The sequence below is a fragment of the Podarcis melisellensis genome (assembly GCF_964234715.1).
Source record: "Podarcis melisellensis genome assembly, chromosome: 15".
Lineage (NCBI taxonomy): Eukaryota > Metazoa > Chordata > Lepidosauria > Squamata > Lacertidae > Podarcis > Podarcis melisellensis.
Genome location: NC_138532.1, coordinates 41,429,263 through 41,446,919, shown reverse-complemented (window position 1 = coordinate 41,446,919; position 17,657 = coordinate 41,429,263). Strand labels below are relative to the sequence as shown.

General features: G+C 48.8%; 1 protein-coding gene across 1 annotated transcript in view; it reads left to right on the top strand.

The window, feature by feature from the left end:
- The first annotated feature begins 370 nt into the window (after positions 1 to 370).
- Positions 371 to 17,657, top strand: part of NXN (nucleoredoxin) — a 66,298-nt gene continuing 49,011 nt past the window's right edge. The window contains exon 1 of the mRNA XM_081890538.1: positions 371 to 817. Within this exon, the coding sequence (XP_081746664.1) occupies positions 386 to 817 (432 nt within the window). The 5' untranslated portion in view covers positions 371 to 385. The remainder of the gene's footprint in view (positions 818 to 17,657) is intronic.

Here is a 17,657-nt window from a genome sequence, read left to right as displayed (position 1 = left end):
AAATTGGGGGGGGGAGAGAGCGAGCGAGAGAGCGCCAGCCTCGCGCGCTACAACCAGGGCGCGCTTACTCCCGAGCCGACCCAGGATCGGGGCCGCCGGTCCCAGAAAAGCGGGGCAGCCAGCGGGAAGAGGGAGAGAGGAGAGGGGAGGGAGCCGGCGAGGGTCTCTCCGGTGCGCAGCCCGGGGCTGCTGGGGGCGGCGTCTGCGCGGCGTCGGGGGGCGGGTCGCGGGTCGGCGAGCGCCACGCGGGGAAGGCGAGGCGGGCCGGGCCGGGAGCGCCCGCTGGCGGCGGCTGCGGCTGCCTGGCTCGGTGTGGCTGGGCTCGGCCGGCTGGCTGGCTGGCTGGCTGGCGGCGGCGGCGGGAGCTGCGTGGGGCTCGGCGGGGATGTCTTCGTCGCCGTGCGCTGCTGCTGCCGCCGCGGCGCCGCTGGCCGAGCTGCTGGGCGAGGCGCTGGCGGCGCCCGACGGCTCGGCGGTGCCCGTGGCCTCGCTGCCGGCGAGGGGCGTCTCTCTCGTGGGGCTCTACTTCGGGTACTGCGGCGCCGGCAGCAGCGCAGCCGGAGCCGCCGCCGCCGCCGCTGGAGCGGCAGGAACCGGAGCCGGGCCGGGCGCGCAGCTGGCCGCTAGCCTGGCCGCCTTTTACGCGCGCTTCCAGCCGGCCCGGAGCGAAGCTGGAGCCGGAGCGGCGCCGGAGCAGCGGCAGCAGCAGCGCCTGGAGATCGTCTTCGTGTCGGCCGAGCAGGATCAGCAGCGCTGGCAGGAAGCCACGCGGGCCATGCCGTGGCTGGCGCTCCCCTTTGCCGACAAGCGCCGGAAGGTGAGCGCAGCGCGGGTCGGCGGGGAACGTGGGAAGCGGGAGACACGCGTCTTGGGGCAGAGAGGGGGGTGGGTGGCAGGCAGGGGGCCACGTCTTTCCCTCTCTCTCTCTTTTTCTTTCTGGGAAGCGTCCATGATGGCCCGGACCCTCCTTCTCAAGCGCACATCCGTGCGCCCCTCTCCAAAAAGCGGTGTTTGGAGAGGCCGGCTTGGGGGACCATCGTTCGTGGCCTCTGGGCGCCGAAAATCACCGTCCCGATCTTTCCTAGGCAGAGAAAACTCCGCTAAAACGCTTTTTCTGTCGCACAATGTTGCCTGTGCGTGTTCACTCCGAAGTAAGCCCCGTGGAGTTGGGAGGAGCTTTGCTCCGAAGTAAGCGCAGCGTAGCCTGGAAAAGGGAGCGCGTAACGGGCCTTACTTTTCTACCCAAACTAGTCCGCTCCCCCCCCAGCCCTCCACTTTGCAACATAATTTTTTGCAGCCTCGTCCTGTAAGCACGCGTTTACTTCGGAAACAAATCCTGTTGTTTTGAACGCGGTTTACTCTCGAGTAGATGCGAGGCTGGGGCGGGGTTGCTGCTGTAAAAGGAATCCATAGGAAAGCAGGCGGTGGGGTGAAGAATCCAAAAATCAAAGCACAGAAATACTATCCATGTGTCTCTTTACCTGTTGAACTTACGAGGTTTGGCCCAAATCTTTTTATTTTAGCAGGAATTTTAAGTTTTATTTGTTTTGCGGCTCGTTTTAAACTGGCTTTGTTTTTCCTGTATCTTGTGGCGACCTTACCTTAGACATCACCTCTTGAAGAGGCACAGAAAGGGTCAAAAGGTAGCTATTAATTACATCTACTCGGAAGTAAACCCCCATGAGTTCAGCGGGGTTTACTACCAGGCAAATGGGTGTAGTTGAAAGAAATATATGGGGTTTTCCGTGCTGCGTGAATGGGTTGTAAATCACCGTTTGGAACCTGCTGTAATTCACGGACCCCCAAATCTTAGCCTTGGTATTTAGTTTTCCAAGAGACCCCTAAAAAAAATCCCCCACCCCAAATTTCCTCCTCTAACCAGATATCCTGTCTTTAAATAATTTGCTGAAGGTTCCCCGTCCCTGAAATCCTCTATTCCAATTCCAGCTGTGTTAATCCAGATTAAATTCCAATTTTTTATTCCGGTTTTAGTGAAACGGATAAAGATGTTTGGCTGTTGCAAGGAGCTGGCGTAAACCGCCCAACCCATTTTTCAATTCTTTATGCGTCTTATTTTGGGTGGGTGAGATCTACTCGTTCGCTCTCTCCTGTTCTGTTGGGGATGCTCCACATCAAATTCAGAAAATGGGATTTTTGTCTCCCTGCCCTGCCCTGCAGCGAGAGCAGGACATCTTTTCATTTTGCAATAATTTTCAGAGAATCCTCTGAAAGAATATTTATTGGGTTGTATATGGACTGTCTTTCTCCGTATTGTAGGGGGGGAAAGACTTTGTTAAAATAAAATCTATACAACATCCCACACAGATAATTTTGTTCCGCAGATGGAAGGAAAATATTTCATTTTTTTAAAAACCTGTAAAAAATGCATGTAATTCATTCCAATTCTCCACTCACCCCTTTAAAAAAACAACAACCTAGGCCTTCTCTTTGATGCAAGGCCTTTGGGTGACATTACAGCAGCTAGCTGTTTTCTCCCTGGGGAATTTGGACCAGCTTTTGATTCTGATTTTAAAAATCACCTTTTTGGGGTGTGTGTGATTATGTGCATTTAAAAGAAAATTCCCATTCATGGTGGAATTGCACCGGCAGGAACTGGCGGTCCTTAATCTGGAAGTAAAATCCACTGCAAAGCTGACGCCCCCAACCTGGGCGCTGACCTCCTAAGCCTTTTGGACTGCCACTCCCATGATGCCCAGCTGGTCCCCCAGGGGCTGATGGGAGTTGTGGTCTAAAAGGTCTGGAGGGCACCAGGTGGCATTGCTTTTGGAATGAGGAACTTTGCTTTATACAGCACAGTTTAAAGTGGTGAATGGATTGTTCCTTGCTTGCTAGAACAAAAGACCTCTTAAGTTTACAGCAGCGTCTAAAATATTTATTAATAATGCCAAATAATACAAAAAAATTCAAGAGTTACAAGAGAAAATAATAATAATAATAATAATAATAATAATAATAATAATAATAATAATAATAATTTAGTCCCCAGCCACTCTGGGTGGCTTCCAACAGAATATTAAATATTGAATCGAACATTAAAAATTTCCCTAAATAGGGCTGCCCTCAGATGTCTTCTTAAAGTAAGATAGTTGTTTATTTCCTTGACATCTGATGGGAGGGCGTTCCACAGGGCAGGCGCCACCACCGAGAAGGCCCTCTGCCTGGTTTCCTGTAACTTTGCTTCTCGCAGGGAGGGAACTGCCAGAAGGCCTTTTTCTTGGCGCTGGGCCTCAGTGTCTGGGCAGAATGATGGGGGTGGAGACGCTTCTTCAGGTATACTGGACCGAGGCTGTTTAGGGCTTTAAAGGTCAGCACCAACACTTTGAATTGTGCTCAGAAATGTACTGAGAGCCAATGTAGGTCTTTCAGGACCGGTGTTATATGGTCTCGGCGGCCGCCCCCAGTCACCAGTCTAGCTGCCGCATTCTGGATTCATTGTAATTTCCGGGTCACCTTCAAAGGTTGCACCATGTAGAGCGCGTTGCAGTAGTCCAAGCCAGAGATAACTAGAGCATGCACCACAATATACATCACCGATTTTAAACCATTTAATTGAGACCATGTAGCAAAATGCCGTGCTAAACTGAGTTGACCAGGAAACATAAGATTTCAGCAGGGACCAAAAATGTACAATGAAGAAGCCTGTCTAATTTCAATGTGCGGGGAGTTCCGAAGTGTAGGGTGACGTGGCAATTGTAAATGGACCAGTTTCACAGATCCCAGCAGTGAATGGGTATATATGGAGATGATCCAGCAAGTAAACTGGTCCCAAGCTGTCAAGGGCTTTGCATACCAATAGTGACACCTGGATCTATGTTGATCGCTTTTGTAGCCCCCTCAGCGGTGCAAAAGGAAGGGGCAGGCAGGGGAATCGCAACCGGTTTTCTGACGTTACTCCTCTCTCCCTGTATTCAACTGGAAAGGCCACGACTGCATGGCAGACCTAGGTCCATATAAGGCAGCCTTCTTGCTCATTAAACCAGTCTTTAATTTTGAACCATGAGGACTGGCTCCTTGGCTTTCTTTTTAGGTGAGGCGTTGTAGCTCAGTGGTTTGCAGAAGGTCTCTGCTTCGATTCCCGGGATCTCCAGCTAGGTCTCCCATCTGAAACCCTGGACGGCTGTTGCCGGTCAGTGTATCAGGCATGTCCAAAGTCCATTTGGGGGGCCTAATCTGGTCTGCCGGTCAGTTTAATCCGGCCCCTGTGGCAGATTATTTCCTGGGGTAAAATACAGTGGTACCTCTGGATGCGAACGGGATCTGTTCCGGCGCCCCGTTCGCATCCAGCGCAGAACGCAACCCACGACTCTCCGCTTCCGCACATGCGTCATTTTGAGCGTCTGCGCATGCATGAGCAGCGAAACCCAAAAACACTCAACTTGAAGCTACTTCAACCCGAGGTATGACAAAGCTCAACAACTTTGGTGTAAAATCATAAAAAATCTTAACAACTTCAATCTTAAAAAAGGAACCTTGGTTGGCCCTTTGGCTGGCCCTCACGGCCCTTCACGTCATCAAATCTGGCCCTCTTTGAAAAATGTTTGGACGCCACTGGTGGTCGAGACTGAGCTGGTTTGGCCTTGTAAAAGGCAGCTCCGTGTCTTCTCAGGAGCCCGGCATCCTCGCAGATCTGTGCAAATGAATGCAAAATCATCCGTAAGGTTAATACATAGAGTCTGTACTAAGTCAAGATGCACAAAGTGGTTTTCTAAGTTGCATGTGTACCTTGGCTTGGGACAAAAAACCCCTAAATATTGGGTTTGTGGAGTGTAAGGAGAAGTTACAGCTAGTGGGCCATATTTCTCTGCTGGCTTCCAATGTAAATAGCAGTCTGTGGTGAACCTGTGGCATTCCATGTTGCATCGGACTCCAGTTCCCATCAGCCCCAGCCAGCATGCCCAAGGGTCATGGATGATGGGTGTTGTACTCCAGCAATATTTGGAAGGCCACAGATTCCCTGGCGTTTAGGGTCAGCGGTGAGAAAACTGTATGTGACGAAAAGTACCTAAACCAGAAGGGAGTGATTCACATCTGCAGTGGGAAGGGTGTTCCCAAGTCCTGGTCACACCTGGGCTTGGATTTTCACTCTGCCCTGGGTGGCAAGGGAGTTTGCTGCTTCCGGGCAACCGGAATGAATTCCCTTCATTTCTCTCTCCTGATGACTGACTCAGGAATGCTTTGCAGGCAGGCGATGAAAATCCGACAGATTTCTCTGCAAGGCTGCTAGATCTAATGAGACGCTTCAATTTATGAAACTTGCACCACTCAAGGTGGTACCAAAACAATATTTTAGGTAAAAACGACCCCTTGTTTGCAGTGCTTTCCCCCCCTGGAAAAATAGGTGGAGGAACTCATCACGAAGTAAGTTTGTTTATTTATTGCGGGCTCAGTCGCAGTGCTGCCACACACACCCCACCAGTGCAGTGGCCAAGCGTAAAATGTGATGAATAAACTCAAACAGACAATGGTGTGGATCAAAAATGGCCACAGCTTTATTGATTAGATACAGGTGGATTTTTGGCTCAGGCATTGGGGATGTATCCGTTCCAGACAAAAAAGAAAAAATTAAAAGGTAAGGGAACTTAGTTCGCCTGAGTTCCTGCTCAAAAAATTCCCTGCTTTTTTGTATTTGTTTGTGAATCTCTAGCTTGGCTGATCCGAAAGACATGAGCGGATTTGACGCAGCTGAGTTTGGGCTTGATTCTGAAAAGGGAGCGGCTGTGTCGGACTGAGAATTATCACACCTTTCTTTAGATTGCATAATCCACTGCAGAGTTTATTCAAGTCCTCATTGCACCATGAGGCCTAGGCCCTTGCCTTTTTCTTACAAATAGCAGCTCAGATTCTCAGGAGCCCACATCCTGTATCCCAGGCCGTATGTTGGTCTGCTAATGTGAAAACAGGTGCGTTATACCTGGCCCGGTCTGCTTGCAGCCTGGCCATCTTTGGAAACGGGCCTACTGCTTCCAAACTCTTACCTAACTGATGCTTTTTATAGCAGGGCCTCCTTGTGAGGTGAAGCTTTCTGAAGGCCAAGGGCCGCATTCGCTTCTGGGCAAGTTCCTGGGGTCCACATGCCCATGGTCGGCAGGGCCAGAGGGAAAGGGGGGCAGAGTAACAATTTTTTGTCCACTTGGCTAGTTTTTACACTCAAACCTCCTGTCCCAATCCTCCTTGCAGGCTAACAAAAGGCAAAATCAGAGTTCAAGGAGATTTTCCAGCCCGGCAAAATCACGCAGTGAGGCTGCGAAAGAGAGGCAGTAAGCGAATCAGAGGAGGGTTCGAAGGGCCAAATAGAAAAGTCTAGGGGCCGCATTGATTAAACATTGATCCCGTTGTGCGGTAAGTAGTTCGCTGAGGAACAAAGTGCTTCAAATGGTCCCTGCCAGTCACTGAGCGGCAAATATGTCAGAAACGTGTTTTGGAGTTGGGAGAAATTGAGTGGTATGTGGAATTTTGAGGGTTTGTCGTTCTCCACCAGAAATCGTATTTTCTGGCTGTGAGTTGATTCATGTGGAAGGAACAAAACCGGGTTTGAAACAGGGACTTGGGTCTCCTTTCGCACTGGCACGACTCAGAAGTGACCTGAGCACGTTTGAGGTCGATGTGGAGCATCCCAAATTTTATTTTTCCAAACAGGAGGGGTATATTTTTCCTCTTCCACCCTGACATTGAAGAGGGCGGGGCGCTTTTGGGTTGAAGGATGAGGAGATTCTGAAAATGAACTGCCCCCAAAAGGTGTTTGGATTCCACAGTCTCGCTTTTGAAGTGAAATTTCTGCCAGAGCTTAAAAATGGGGGAATCAGTGGCGTGTGATGCTGGGTGTGAACCCCAGAGAACAAAAGAAGACGTGCGGGGAAATTGCCTAATTTTCAGGTGTTGAAAGTGGGTGAGCCGGTAATCCACAGGGTTTAGTGCTGGGTGCAGGCGTGCGCTGCAGAGCTGTGGTGGCGCAGGTCTAAAACGCATGCTTTGATTGCAGAAGGTTCAATCCGCAGCATTGGGAGATTTGTTTATTTTGAATAAATTTCATTAGAAATTAGAAATCCGAAACTAAAACATTCATCTAGATAAAAACACAGGTCCAGAGGAAAGGAAGAGGGAGAGAAAAAAGAAGGGGGAAAGAGAGAGAGGTAGAGACAAATAGAAAAATGATTAAACGAGGGAAAAGGGAAAAAGGGGGGGGGGTTAATTTAAGAAACTATACTGTTCAGTATAATACCTAGCCAGGCTACTTTCTAAGAACCAACATTATCTTCAGCCTTCAAACCCAAATGTCATTCATTCATTATGCTTTTCACTCAAAAATTCATCAGGATGTTTACGACAGGCAGAAGAGAGCCCTTCTTCCCCACAGCGTATAGTAAGACTGTGGAACTCACTCCCACAGGAGACAGTGGTGTCCAACTTAAAAGTGGATATTAGACAGATCAGGGAAAACTGACTATTAATGGCTACAAGCCGGGATGGCTATGTTCTGCCTCCATAGTTTGAGGCAGCAACACATCTGCCTCCTAGTTGCTGAAAAACACAGGCGAGGAGAGAGGGCTCCTGGGCTCAGGTCCTGATGGAGCATTTCCTGCAGGTATCTGGGTGGTCACTGCAAACAGAATGCTGGGCTAGATGGACCACTGGCGGACTCCTCTTTTATATTTTCAGCCCACCTTTTCCACCAACTTGCTCTGTACTGGCCATCAACTTGGAGAGCTTTAAAAGAGGGAGAGATTCACGGAGAAGAAAACTATTGGTGACTCCTCGCCACAGAGGCAGAATCTGGGACTTGGGATTAGCTCAGTTGGTTGAGCATGAGGCTCTTGATCTCAGCTTCATGGGTTCAAGCCCCACATCGGGCAAAAGATTCCTGTTTTGCAGAGCGTTGGACTAGATGACCCTCAAGGTCCCTTCCAACTTTGGAATCCTATGATCTATGATCTTATTCTATGTCAATGAATTCCAGTAACTGGGAATCGCAAGTGAAGAGAGACTCTGTGTGCAGTTTCTCCAAGGATCTGTCCTGTTCCCCAAACGCCAGGGCTGTGGAAGAGCTCTGTGTCACTCTGCGGATTGCTAGCTTCCCTCCATCCAAGCAAGGCTGGGAGTGGAGAGGGATTCCTGTCGACAGTGTTGACCGATGTGCTTCCAACATGCTCTGCTGTGTCTTCCGAGGGTGTCTGCATGGCGAGATCCCTGCTTGAGGAGTGTGTGCCGGCGTGCGGCTGGGTTTTTGCGGCGGCAAAGAACAGTTTCTCCCTTTCCGATTCAGTTCGCAGCTAATCTGCTCTGAAAGCTGCCGGGCGGCTCAAAGCGGCGTCCTGCCGTGCTGTTCCATATTTTGCTTTTATTTCCTTTCCTCCCCACGGCACCTCCATGCGCCTGAGCGTCAAGAGAGGGCCAGACTCGGCGTGTGGAAAGGCAAGGAGCTTCTTCAGAAGAAGACGGGGCTCGCGCCAATCCGATGGGAGGATATGCTTGCTGCTTGCCTGCTTTGCGTCCGGCGGGAGTCTTGTATTTCTCCTTCCCCAGAATACGGGCAAGACTCGTGCAGACCGGCAGGGCTGTGTTGGACGGGGCCCTTGCCACGTTTTATTCCAGATGCCGGGAAAAGGCCCAAAGCTCCCTGATGGGCCACCTGCTTCATTCCTGTTCCGTCTGCCCTTAATTCAGAACCATGAGGACTGGAAACCTGTTTTATCTTCATGGGGAAGAGCCATTGCTCAGTGGGAGAGCACCTGCATGCAGAAAGCCCCAGGATCAGTTCCAGGTAGCAGCTCCCAGTAGGGCTGGGAAACACTCCTTTCCTGAAACCCTGGAGAGACCCTGCCAGTCAGTGTAGACAATACCAATGTAGATAGGCCCTATGGGCTTACTCAATATGAGGCAGCTTCTTATGTCCCTACATCACCTTGCCAACAAAGGTCCGTATAGTTAAAGCTCTGGTTTTCCCAGTAGTGATGTATGGAAGTGAGAGCTGGACCATAAAGAAGGCTGATCGCTGAAGAATGGATGCTTTTGAATTCTGGTGCTGGAGGAGACTCTTGAGAGTCCCATGGACTGCAAGAAGATCAAACCTCTCCATTCTGAAGGAAATCAGCCCTGAGTGCTCCCTGGAAGGACAGATCCTGAAGCTGAGGCTCCAAGACTTTGGCCACCTCATGAGAAGAGAAGACTCCCTGGAAAAGACCCTGATGCTGGGAAAGATGGAGGGCACAAGGAGAAGGGGACAACAGAGGAAGAGATGGTTGGGTGGTGTTCTCGAAGCTACCAGAAGGAGTTTGACCAAATTGCGGGAGGCAGTGGAAGACAGGAGTGCCTGGCGTGCTCTGGTCCAGGGGGTCACGAAGAGTTGGACATGAGTAAACTACTAAACAACAACAACAAAATATCTTCCTTTTCCTCTTCCTGGATGCAAGTGGAAGGTTAGGGGAAAGGTCCTGCAAGTCTGTAGCAAAAAGCTGGTTGGTGGAAGGCAGTGACTGGCTAGCGCCTGTGACGTCTCCAAGACCCCTTTCCGCCCCAGATTGTTGGAGCGGTTTTGCAATTCTTGGACGACCCCCCCTTTTTTCTCTCTCTTTATAAATCTCTGCTCCTTTAGATAAATAAACTCCAATGAAAGGTAAAGCCACAAACCAGTAAATGTACAGATGGTGTTTGCTTAAAACAAAACAAATAAATTAAAACAACAATGGGGCAGCCCACCGAGGCATGTAAGGAATTGCTAGAATGTGAAGGAGGCTGAAGGCAGGAGTGAAAAATCTTTTGCACCTTCTCTTCAAAGCTCAGGCTTTCGCCCTGAGCGCTGAGTTCTTTAAGGGTTTCCTGGGAGCTGTGAGGGGCATGTTATTGTTGGGATCCTTGTGGGGCCAAACGGAGAAAATTTGGAGGGCCGCATTCAGCAACCTGCCTGAAATTCACTTCTGCCCTTCATTTCTGCCCTTTAGTTAACACTGTTAAATATTTCCTAGTTGGCTTGGTTTCCCAAGCAATAGCTCTGTTAAGCCTTTTGCAGCAAAACCCCCAGAGTCTTGTGGCCCCTTAAAGACTAACAGATTTATTCTGGTGTGACGCAGGAAGGCTGCCTTATTCTGAGTCAGACCAATGGTCCACCTAGCTCAGTATTGTCTACACTGGCAGGCAGCAGCTCCTTCGGGTTCCAGGCAGGAGGACGTTCCCAGCCTGAGCTGGAGATGCCGCTGGGAGGTAGAGCCTGGGACCTTCTGTCGGTAAGGCAAGCGCTCTACCATAGAGCTGTGCCCCTTCCACTAAAAGTGAAGTTAGATTCTAGTCCTCATGATCCAACATGCAGTTCTCACAGTGGCCAACCCGGGTGCCTCTTCTGGGAAGCCCAGGACCTGAGCACCCTCCCTTTTCGTGGTTACCAGCGACATTCATCTTGCACCAGCAGCATTAATCTGTACTGGCCAATTCCTTCCTACGAAGATGCTGCTGATTCTGATATACAGTGGTACCTCAGGTTAAGTACTTAATTCATTCCAGAAGTCCGTACTTAACCTGAAACTGTTCTTAACCTGAAGCATCACTTTAGCTAATGGAACACCCTGAAGCAAAGTTCTTAACCTGAAGCACTATTTCTGGGTTAGCGGAGTCTGTAACCTGAAGCATATGTAACCTGAAGCGTATGTAACCTGAAGCGTATGTAACCCAAGGTACCACTGTACCTGAAACCTCATTTTTTGTTGAATCCGTCTCAACACGCTCTCGATGGGAAAGATACCCTGGCCTTGGAAAGGCAAGTTAGCCACGTGGCATGCTTTAAAAAAAACAACAACCTTTGTCGCTGTTTGATCCACAAGCGACAGCAATGAAATCTTTTATGTCTGCTCACCTGTTTTAAAAGCCTTTCCAGCGAACTCTGGACAGGCCCTGGAGAGCCTAATAAGTTTCCTTTATGAGGAATATCAAAAATTGAATCCTGGCCTGCCTTTGCTCCACACGCCCCCTGAGTATCTTTAGGGAAGCGTTAGGAGTGGCTGCAAATTTTATATTTTGGTTCTGCTTTTTTCTATGAGAACATAGCACTTTTTTTAAAAAAAAGTAAATAAATGATGGTGTCTTTAAGAAGGGGAAAAGGGGGTTGGGCAGGGGCTGGCATTCCCCGAAAGTTCAGTATTGTGGTTTGGATTTGTGTTCCTGCAGAGTGCTGAGTAATTTTGGAGGCGTGTGGGGATGTGGCTCTGCTTTGTAAGGACCTCTTAATCTGGGGATAACAGAGCTTCGCTTGTAAGCTTATAACTGGCAATTAACGTTGGGTGGATCAGGTTTCGAAACAGGAGGTTTATAAAAACTGAAGGTTTGGTGCGCTCGGAGTTTGGAGAGGCAGGCTTGAAGTGTGCATCTGAGATCTGGATGGGGGGAAATTAGTTTTAAAAAAAGGAACCCAGATATCTGTTGTATGGATCTGTAATTTTGAGGCCTCAGGACCAAATCCAGCCCTCCTAAGTGATAGCTTCCCAGTGGCATGACTGGGGATCTCTGATTTTCTGCCTGACTTGCAGCTGAACTCTTGCAAAGCTCATGCTACTTGCCTGAATAAACCCGAGTGCTTGCAAAGAGTGCTGTTGTCTCTGCTGAGTAGCGCAGTCTGTGTACGTTCAACAGTGGTACCTTGGGTTACAGATGCTTCAGGTTACAGACGCTTCAGGTTACAGACTCCGCTAACCCAGAAACAGTACCTCAGGTTAAGAACTTTGCTTCAGAACAGAAATCGCGCGGTGGCAGCATGGCAGCAGCGGGAGGCCCCATTAGCTATAGTGGTGTCTCAGGTTAAGAACAGTTTCAGGTTAAGAACGGACCTCCAGAACGAATTAAGTTCTTAACCCGAGGTACCACTGTATAAAGTACCTACCAAAGCCATGCATACAGTTAGTTTTAAAGAGATATTTGTTTCTGAATTGTCTTGCAGCTGACCCCTTGCAAAGCTCTCCTGAAATTAGTCTACAGAGGAGATAAGCTCTTGTAAGGAGTTCTGCTGTACTGGCTTTTAATTCTTGATTTTAAAGTTGCAGCTGAACTCTTGCAGAGGAGCTGAGCTTTGGCAGAGGTGTCCCAGTTTGATTTGACGGTTTGCCGGAACAAGACCTGAGCCCATAGGAAGAGATTTCTCATAGGCATCAGTGAGTCAGACCATATATACTGAGTCAGACCATTGGTTCGTTTTGCTCCATGTTGCTGATAGGCAGGATTTCAGGCAGGGGACATTCATGGCCTTATCTGATTGTCAGGATTGGACCCAAGCTTTCTGCATGCGAAGCAGAACCACAACCCTTCCCCATAGATCTGTGGGGGGCTGGACTGGCACCACCCCTCCTCTACAGAAGGTTGCTAGGTGCTGATACCCAACCCGGCGCAGGTTGCTAGGCAACTGCAGCATCACTCCCATGTCCTGTCAAACTGGCTGCCCCAGGTTGGTTATCTGAGCGGCAGTTTAATGGTGGCAGGTAGCTCCTCCCCTGCCCCTTCAAATTAAGTAGGCGGGGGCTCATCTGCTAATACCAGCTGTTGGACCCAGAGACATGACTTTTCTGGGAGATCTAGGAAAACCAGGAGCCAGGCCTAGTCGCTCCCCTCCAGATGTTGCACAGATGTTGTTCTGCTTAGCCAAAGAGAGAGAGAGAAGGCGATTATGATATTACTGGCATATGGGGCCTATTTATTGTTCCCTTAATACTCAGAAAGTGCTGGGTTGAAGCTGCCCTAAGCTTGCAAAAGGAGGCTGGCTGAACTGTCCTGCATCTTCCTAAAAGGTGTAAAGGGGTGGGGTGAAGGGGTATACATTCAGGGTTATAGCCGGTGCTATAAATTCACCAGGTGAGTTTTGTGACTGGCGCGGGTCCAACTGAAACCACGTGGAGATCTCTGGAGGCCAGGATGGCGACGGACGTCTCCACCTGGCTGGCCCCTCCAGCTTTCTTAAGCAGGTAGTAAGCCGTCAAACAAACCCTCCTGTTACAAAGAGAACGTCAGCAATGTCTAGGCAACACGATGACCATGTACCTACGCAGTAGACAATCTTGATAGAATTCCTTCAAACCATGACAAGTACAGAATGAAATCTATAGTCTCAAAGTCTCTGAAAATCTTTAAATGAAGCGAGGTACCAGACTTTGTACAATGAAAGACAAGCTGTGAAGCTTTGTGTATTCAGCAAATATTGATGTCCAACACTGAACAGAGATTCCGGATATTGACTACTGTTTCGTAAAATTCTTCATCAGCGTGGTGGGAGGATATAGAATTGCTCCATAAACCCATCTTATTTCGAATGAATGCATGTAAATGAAAATATCAAATGCTGTGGAACAGTGCTCATGAAATAATTCTTACTTAAGCAGGTGAGCTTATTTATTGCATTTACAGTATATCCCACCTTTCCCCTCGGGAGTTCATGGGGAAAGGTGGGGATTCGAACCCTGATCTCTCCAACACTCTGAACCACTGAATCCCACTGGCTTCCTATAGTTCTTCTGCTGTGGGGCAGCTCTGTATATTAAGTAGGTAAATGAGTATGGGGAAAGCAAAATGCCCCTTAGAGAAGGATCTGAAATATTTATTTTGGCCCCGTGAGAACAGGAGGTTAGATGGGCCCCTGGTCTGATCCAGCAGGACTTCTTCCCTTATACAGTGGTACCTTGGGTTACATACGCTTCAGGTTACAGACTCTACTAACCCAGAAGTAGTACCTCGGGTTAAGAACTTTGCTTCAGGATGAGAACAGAAATCGTGCTCCAGCGGTGCGGCAGCAGCAGGAGGCCCCATTAGCTAAAGTGGTGCTTCAGGTTAAGAACAGTTTCAGGTTAAGAACGGACCTCCAGAACGAATTAAGTATTTAACCCGAAGTACCACTGTATTTTTATGACTGGTGTGAATTTTGTGCATCTCTCTTCACATTGCTTAATTGCTTTTTATAAATGTGTTTTTAAAATACTGTTTTTGCATGTGGATGAGGGCTTTAAATTCAGATCTCTTCTCCCTCGTCCCCCTTGCCACAGGCTTTAGCCTGTTAGCTTTTGGTTGACACATGCACACAACGCGCCCCCCCCTTTTGTGGCTTTGTGTTGTAAGCATCCGTGGTGGGAAGGAATGCCAATCCTCCTTCCTGCCTGCGAAGGGAAGAGATTCCAAATGTGTTTAGCACTAACGTGAGGCAAGGGATTAAAATTCTCCTGCGGCTCAGCAGAAATGCAACCTCTTCTCCTTGATTTTGCGCTGAGCTTTTGCGCTGGAGAAAAACCATGGCTGATCATAGAATTGTGGAGCTGGGAGGAAACTAGGTGTGTGCTTGTTAGCAAGTGGGGGGATGTGGCCCTCCATACCTCTCTGCCTGGCCCTCGGGCCTCTCTCCAGGCCACACCTTCTGCCTCCAAAGGCACAGGCCTTGCCTCGAACCCTCCTGGAGTGTTTCTGCCTGGGTGTGTGTGTAGTCACTAGCCTACTGCAGAATGATAAAATTATCATTTGTTGCTTCACCCACCTTTGTCTCTGGCCCTGCCACATGATCTCCTGCAATGATTTTGCAAAGTTTTTTGCAGATAAAATCGCTCAGATTCGAGAAGAAGTAGACTCCACCGTGGGAGCAGGGCTGGGGCGGGAGAGTGCTAGAGGCCTGTCTAGTCAAGTTGTGTGGGATCAATTCCAATCTGTTACCTCCGAGGATGTGGACAGGCTGCTTGGACGAGTGAAGCCAACCACCTGTCTCCTACCAGCATGAGTTTGACCAAACTGCGGGAGGCAGTGGAGGACAGAAGTGCCTGGCGTGCTCTGGTCCAGGGGGTCACGAAGAGGCGGACATGACTATAAACAACAACAACAACACCCTATCTCCACTTAGTCTCTTCTCTTCCGGGCTAAACATCCCCAACTCCTTCAACCGTTCCTCATCAGGCTTGGCTTCTGGATCCTTGATAACTCTGGTCGTCCTCCTGTGCTCACCTTCCAGTTGACTGTCTCCTCCATCTCTATCTTCCTGGTTACGATGATGGGGCGGCTCAAGGGGAGCTAACAATCCTCAGCTGTGTTTTTCTCATAATCTCCCCCACCCCACTGCCTTCCAGGAAGGCTACACACATACACACACACATTTTTTTTTTATCTGGCCTTGTGCTTTCACATCTGGCTGAAATCTGGACTGCCGGCGGTCAGGCCAGATGTGGCGGCTCGACTTGAGCAGGAGGGATTATTTCATAAGGCGGCTTTCTTGTGGCAATGTCGAGGCTTGAAAGGATAAAAAGATAGGTGTCTGATCACTTCCTCGCTGCCTTTATTATTATTATTTTTATTAAAGAAAAAGGCGGACTGATGCCCACAGGAGCTCAACGTATGCAGAGGCTTTGCTGTTTTCCTTTGCCTAATTCCCTTTTGGAGCCACCCCAAATTGGTGGCAGTCACCAGTACACATCTATCAGCAGAGAATTTGCGAAGATTCAGCTCTCACTTGTCTGTCCTGAATATTTTGCCCACCCTGGGATGACTCCCATTGGCCCAGCTGCTGTGATGTCACAGAGAGGCAGCAGCCTGATGCTGGGCTACAGAGGAATTCTCAAATGACATTTAGGATATGAAATCCCAGATCAGTAAGGAATTCCTGTCAAACTGTACCGCATATTAATAATTCCAGCTTTGCCCAGGGGGTTGGACTAAATGACCGTTTGGGTGCCTTCCAGCTCTACAGTTCTATGATTCTTGTATAAAAGGGCTGTTGTGTATTATTTACACCGCTTTTTAGTATACCTCATCCCTAAAGCTCACAGTAGTTCACAGGGTGAAGCTTGTATGTAACTAGTCGCCTGGGGTGAGTAAGAATCTCCTCCAGTCAGTCAGCCGAGCAGGGCAGGCAGGCAAGCAGCTTTGGAAAATCTTCAAGACTTTCTGCAGTGAGGTGTATACAATATTGGAGTAGAGCTGATTTTAGGACCCCTTTGGGGTCAAGTTTGTGTAGCCTTTCCACAAAAGGATGGCTCATTGGGTGACAATGTGACAACCGCAACCCACTGGGTATTTTTGTGTATGTGTGTGTGTTTTGTCACTAGGCTGTTTTGGAGGTTGCAGAGTAGCCTAGGAGATGATAGGCTCTGCATCTTCTGGGTCGATTCCCCCATTGTGGCATTTTGATCTCGCTGTTGAGATGAAAGGAAACACCCCCTTTCTTTGCATTCGAAAAGCAGGCCAGTTCATTCTTCCAGGGCAAGAATCTGAACAACGGTTCCATTTTTTCAAATACACACACACACACACACACACACACACACACACACTGTATATATAAAATCTGTTGTGAGATCCTTGAGAAATCTCAGCAATGTGTTCATATCAGCTGGTAGCAACAGAGAGGAGAATATCATAGGAAATGAGGTTTCAACATCCAGCATGAATTTAGGCCAAGTGGGTCTTGGGGGTGGGAGTTTTTGGAAAGAAAAGAGGCTTTCGGAGGCGTTTGCAAGTGGCAGAAAAGCTGTTAACTCCCCTCCCCTCGCATCCCGAGGAAGCCGCTAGAAAGCCCAAACATTTTTCCTATAGCTTCCTCATCTTGCATTTTTCAAAATTTGAATCAGAGCCAAACAGATACGATGACGAACGTCTATGTCTATTTTGCCCTCTTGGCGACACCGCCAGAGAGGTGGCGTTTCCTTCCCTTCAGTAACATAGGAATAACGTGAGCGGTCTTTTCCTTGCTCCATCTGGCTCAGTATTGTCTGCACTGTCCGGCAGCATCTCTCCAGCGTATCTTGCAAGAGGTTTTTCTCCCAGGCCTTCCTGGAGATGCTGGCGATTGACCCATCAGACATTGAGTGCATAAAGTAAGTGCTGTCTCAGTGCGCTACATCTCTTCCCTTGAAAAAAAGCCAAGATTCTGGTCCTCATGTGTGATGGGAATGGTACAGTTTGAACCCGGATCTTGCTCAGCTAATTTTGCTTCCCCTCTCTGCCCCCATTAGATGTCCTTTGGAGAGGTCCTTGCTGAAGGGATTTTATGGTTGTAAAATCCATGGCTGTTAACAGGTTTCCTGGGGTGCCGTGGAAACCGTTTGAGATAATTTGCACAGGATAATTGACATAAGAAGAAATGAAGTTTGCATCAGGGGGTTTTTCTGTTGGCCTGCGTCCGGTATTGCCATGGTGGTTCTCTCTGGATGTTGCTAGACTATGGGCACATTCGCACCATGCATTTAAAGGGCTACGGTACCACTTTAAACAGTCTTTGGTTCTCCCCCCTCCCCCACAAAAATAAATTCTGGGAGCTGTAGTTTGTTATGGCTGCTGAAGTTGTTAGGAGACCCTATATCCCTTTCCCAGAGCTAGAATTCTCAGAGTTCCCTGTGAAGAGCAATTGATAGCTAAACCACTCAGTATTAAAAAGTTAAAACAAGCTACAGTCGTACCTTGGTTCTCAAACGTAACCCATTCCGGAAGTCCGTTTGACTTCCAAAAACGTTCGGAAACCAAGACACAGCTTCCAATTGGCTGCAGGAGTTTTCTGCACTCAATCGGAAGCCGCGTCAGCTTTGTCGGATGTTCGGGTTCCAAAGAACGTTCCAAAATCGGAACACTTACTTCTGGGTTTTCGGCGTTTGGGAGCCAAAACGTACGACTACCAAGGCGTTTGAGAACTAAGGTATGACTGTACA